The sequence below is a fragment of the Fukomys damarensis genome, unplaced genomic scaffold, assembly GCF_012274545.1.
Source record: "Fukomys damarensis isolate Sample0158 unplaced genomic scaffold, DMR_v1.0_HiC HiC_scaffold_34, whole genome shotgun sequence".
Taxonomy (NCBI): domain Eukaryota; kingdom Metazoa; phylum Chordata; class Mammalia; order Rodentia; family Bathyergidae; genus Fukomys; species Fukomys damarensis.
Genome location: NW_022900946.1, coordinates 1068817 through 1074038, shown reverse-complemented (window position 1 = coordinate 1074038; position 5222 = coordinate 1068817). Strand labels below are relative to the sequence as shown.

At 54.5% G+C, this 5222-nt stretch overlaps 1 protein-coding gene across 1 annotated transcript; it reads right to left on the bottom strand.

Annotated features, from left to right (window-relative positions):
• Positions 1-629: 629 nt before the first annotated feature.
• Positions 630-3147, bottom strand: Zg16 (zymogen granule protein 16). Its single transcript, XM_010617379.3, has 4 exons — positions 2912-3147; positions 1983-2044; positions 1687-1819; positions 630-952 (listed from the first exon to the last, which is right to left on the bottom strand). Exons 2-4 carry the CDS (start codon positions 2035-2037, stop codon positions 637-639), a joined length of 504 nt encoding a protein of 167 aa, XP_010615681.1. The 5' UTR covers positions 2038-2044; positions 2912-3147; the 3' UTR covers positions 630-636.
• Positions 3148-5222: the final 2075 nt, after the last annotated feature.

Here is a 5222-nt window from a genome sequence, read left to right as displayed (position 1 = left end):
AAGGAGGGAGCCAAGAGTGGGTCTGCTGGGGTCTGGGCAGTGAGCTGCAACTCAGTCTCACCTTCACTCAGGGCTTCCGTGTAGGTGAACACTCTTCAGAGCCATCTTGAAAACAGCGGTTTCGAGCCAGAATCTTACCTCCTCCCCTGCCCCGTGCTGGGGATTAAACCTAGGGCCTCTGGGGCTGAGGATTTAGCTCAGAGGTTCCACCACCTGCCTCACAAGCACAAGCTCCTGAGTTCAATCTCGGGTACCAAAACAAAACAAAAAATCCTAGGGCCTCTGCACTGAACTGCAATTCTGACACAGTCTTGCTAAATTGACCGATCTGAGATCAGACTCATGATCCTTCAGCCTCCCGCAGTGCTGGGACTACAGGTGTGCACGAGTGTGACCACACTTTTGATAAATTACGAAGAAAAGCCCAGGATTCTTATACCTCTCTTCCTCATCTTCCCACTTCTCCCAGAGTTATGCCATCAGAGAGCCTGAAAGGGGGTTTGAACACACCGGCCAGAATCAGGAGTCAAACCACAGCTGCAGACGCCATGTGCAGACCACCTTTAGCCATGTGCTTTTATTAAGCCCTTTGGAGGTGCTGTAGGCGATTCCACACCCCACCGGGGGGACAGGGGCTCAGCAGCTGCTGCAGTCACTGGGGTAGCTGTCCCAGTGCAGACCGATGGCGTCGATGACGGAGCCGGACCGGCCACTGATGAACCGTAGTACAGTGTTTGGGTACAAGGGGAGGGCATTGAAGCTCGTGCCAGTGTCCTTCCCGAAAGGCAGGTAGCGGCCCTTGTCTGTCACAAAGACCAGCTTCCTCAGGTAGGACTTGTATTTGCCAGACACCTGGATCACGGACTCCCCAGGGTGCAAAAAGATCTCCTCCAGGTCTCCCGAATTGCCACCCACGTAGTCGCTCCACACTTTTCCATAACGCACCTGCAGCCTGGCACGAGCGAGGAAGGAAGGAAGGGAGACGCGGAATTGGGTTAGAATTCGTGACCTCTTGGCTGTCAACTTGGTGACAGAGATGACAGGTCCCCTGCTGTTCTCACAGAGCGCAAAGACTGGGTGAGCCCCAGAAAATCATACAGGGAACTTGAACTCACTTTGCCAACAAACAACCTCATAAAGGGAAGAAGTAGCCCAGAGTCACCCAGATGGCAAAGGTCAGGCCTTGAATTTGGAGTTCAGGGTCCCACTGTGCCCTGGCCCCAGTTGAACTAAGCCAAAGGATTTTCACACATCGGAAAGTCTTCCACGTGGGAGAGGGATGTGACCTGTTCCCATGGCCTTATGGTGCAGAACCTGGGTCAGGAGGAGACGCGTTTCAGTTTTGCGTATGGTAGGATCTTCAATTTTCCAACTGAACTGAGTGGGAGTTTATCAGGAAACACTGAGCAGAGCCAGAGGTGCCTGCCTGCCAGGGATGCTGCACAGGAGCCTTTGCCTTGCGGCTGGCCTGACGCCCACTCCACGGGGTCATGGTGACGCAGCTTGCCAAGTCCCACACGCCAGTGGACGTAGAGCTGTAACAGCGCCTCTAACAACTTCTCACCATATCACTTTAGACCTATGACTTGTTGACTGAAAAGAGTGCAATTCAAAGTAAACGAGAACTTCCCGGTTTAGTAAGACCCTAGACGGGTCCCAAACCACAGAAACGGGGAAGAATCTCACCCCACGATGTACAGTCTGTTGACTCTGACCCGGAGAGCGGTGATGGGGCCTTCCAGCTGGTAGCCAGAATGGGAGAATCGCTTTCCTCCACCACCTCCATACTCTCCATTGTAAGAGGAGGACCTCGCCTGGACTGAAGGGGAGACGGCAGGGAGAAAGCCCATGGGAGCTCAGCGGCGCCCACACCCACGGCTTCCCCACACCTCAGCTGCCCACCCAAGCCTGCCTCCCAAGCCAGCAGCAGCGCAGAGGCTGCCTTCCCACACACCCGTTACCAGGCTCCAGCCTCGACTTACTAGCCTTGGCCGAGGTGGAGGCACAAAGAAGGCCTAGGAGAACAACGGTCAGCATCCTGGTGCTGGAATGGGAAGGGAGGAGAAATGAGGGCTTACTCTTTTCCCTCTGGACTTCTTTCTCACGTCCGGTTTAGACTCCAGCTTCTCCTTCCTTCAGCTCATGCCCACAACCCAGTCGTGAGTTTAGAGAAGCCATCTGTGCTCTTGCTCCTTTTGATGTCCCTAATCCATCTGGCTCCGCCCAGTCTGTCTGTACCCAACTTTCCCCTTCCCTACCCAATAGAAAGACCGGTCCTAACTGTCTCAATTAAGCTGGAAAGGAGTTTTCCACGGGGAGGCGGAGGACATCACCGAAGCACAGAGAAGGCTGCGTTCACCAAGCCAGGGATCTGAGCCAAAGCTAGACAGAGTCAGCGAGTGCTGGACTGGCTCGACTTGTGGGGCCTTGGGACACTGTGAAACACCTTGGTCTCAGATCAGAAAGGAACACTTTGGAGGTGCCTCTGTGTCACCTTACAAAGGTGGAGACAGAAGAGACAGCTGACACCAATGTCCAGGTCGTTCTGGTGGATCCAAGATAGACCAAGAAGCTGCAGGAGGAGTTGGGATGAGCTTAAGATACTGGATCCCAGCTTCTGGCCCATTCGTCCTCACCCCTACACTTACCCAAACCTGGCCATCCCGTCCCCTGAGGGCCCAGGTGCCCCATTCTTTCAGCTGAAATCAGACACCTTTGTGCCTAAGACTGTTCAGATACCTGCTTCTCACTGCAGGCATCCTCTCTGCCAGCTCATTTGAACAGCCCTAACTCGGACCCATACCTGCTCGTCACCCCTTACCTGGCAGGTTCAGGTGTGAGTAACCCCGGAAACTGCGGGGCTTTTATAGCAGGTTCAAGCTCTCCCCTGCCTTCATCGTGCGAACCATACCTCTTGTGCAAACATGGCCGGCCGCGGGAGCGGGTGTCAGCAGGGGCTGGTACCTCTCATCCTGCCCCTCCCGCAAGGTCACAGGTGGTAAGGTGGGGCCTACTCCCAGATGCCACTCAGGAGGGGCAGATAAACTGAGAGCTAGAAACTTTGGGTGAACGAGGCAGGGAGTCCCCTCAGGGTGCAGTCTGAGGCCTTGGGGAAGGTTCTCCCTCCCCTAACTGCTCTACAGGCGCTTTCACCTGAACTGCCAGCTGCCAGGATAAACAGCGCCCACTCCAGGCACTTGAAATGCACATTCTCCCAGAGAGGGAACAAAGTCCTAATACCCCTTCCTGAGCAGTGCATGTTATGCTGACAAATTTCCTCTCTCCCTTTCGTGATATTTTATTATGACAAAAATGCAAATATACAGTAACTTGAAGAACTGTGTAGTGGAAACCCATGTGACCACCATATAAAATCTACCATGATCAGTGCCTGGCTATAGCGGCCTCCACCACACAGCTGTGGTCTGCAAGGCCCTTTTCAAATATTTCCTGAGGAGGGTGGTTTGTGCCACGCCCTCTCAGAAGCAGTCAGTCCCCTGGGGAAGTGAGGGTGCAGAGGTCTTTTCGTGGGTAGTATTGGACTTGGGACCTGGACTCCTGGGCACCCAGCGATGGGCCACTCAGGACAATGGTTCCTTTTGGGGGTCTGAAACCCTGTGCTGTCATAGTGTAAGACTTGAATAAGCTAAATTGACTCCATGCTAACAGGCCAAACTGTGCTTCTTCATATGCTAATTGCTAACTTGGCTAACAGCCCGCCCAGGGGCAAATGGTTTGACAAAAGGTGACCATAGAACATTTCCTGCGTAAGATGAGCAATGTGTTTGGAATCTTGTCCTCTGGTAGTTCTGTGAATGCCCTGACTTCTTTGTTTAGAAAAACCCTATAAAAAGGACCTCAGCCCCTGAGCAGTTGCCTCTCTGAACTACCTGGCTCCAGGAGTGCTGTCTGGCCAGAGTAATAAAGGTCTATTTACCATCTAGCCTGGTGTGTTCCCTCCTGGGTTTCTCGATTCTCCCTCGAGCTCCCGGAGGCTCGCTGGGTGTTAGGACCCAGCATTGTGGAGGCCTTTTCGGCTGTTCACACTCCGTGGAGTGGAAGTGAGACTTTAAGTCTTACAATAGATTTCTGCTTTTTTTAAGCCTTTCTCATCCAGGACTGACCTTCTTGACCTCAGATCCTTAGAGGGGAACCTCAGTCCTCGCACCTGACCCCTTCAGCACAGCCTTCCTGGCTGCTGGCTCAGCAGCGCTGGCCTTGGACAGGAGGGTGGGGCCGGGGAGGGAGTAGGTAGAGGGCAGAGCACCTCCACCCCTGCCCACAGGCTCACCACCTGGGGCTGAGGGTTGGCCTCAGATAGCAAAGCCAGTCCTGCCCTGTGGAGCGGGAAGAGGAGCAGTGACAGCAGTGACACCTGGACACCCACCGGTGGTTCCCACATTGCCCCTCTCCTCCCTGCTTTGCTTCTTCCAAGTTCAAGATGAACACATCCGGTGATGTAACTTCCACGACACATCGAGGACCCTCAGGGCCCAGGCACCATGTACACGCCAGCCTCACCTGGCCTGTGGAGTCCACAGTCTCCTCGCTGCCTGGAGCCTGGCCCTTGGGTGCCTATACCAGACGGGGAAGGCCACTGTCCAGCCACTGCAGTGCCTCTGTGTTCCTGAGGATGTGACTGAGGAGCTAGAAGAGAGGGAGCAGGCAGTGGACATCAGGCTTCCGCCTCAGCTCCTGTTGTGTTGGTCTGCTTCCTATTTAGCCCATACACCAGGCAGGGCCTATCTGCCCCCAGATCTAGATGAGTTTGGCTTAAACCTCAGGTCGTCCCTATCCTACAGGTGACAAGGGCCTAATCCAAAGTTTCCACTGCTGCAAGGCAACTGACAGCTGACATTCCTCACTGTCTCTGCCCCTGGGTAAAAGGCCTCACTCAGGACACCCCAAGAGAGAGCTAGAGAGAGCGCCTGGGGCAGCCGGGAAGAGCCAGTTCAGTCCACTTGACAAGGGACTCAGTTCCTGCACCGTGTGGCCAGAAGCCGTGAGGCCTGGGACACAGATAGTAAAGCAGAGTGTGAGCGTGGAGGGAGGTAGGAGGCCTCTGCCCAGGTAACACCTAGGGAGAGACCAGACTGAAGTAATGGAGGAAACAATTTCCAAAGCCTTGAGCCGGAAGTTGTTTGGTGAACTTGGAAATAGCAAGGGAGGCAGGACGGTGGGCGGTTAGGGAGAAGCCAGCAGCAGATGGGGCAGGGCCTGAG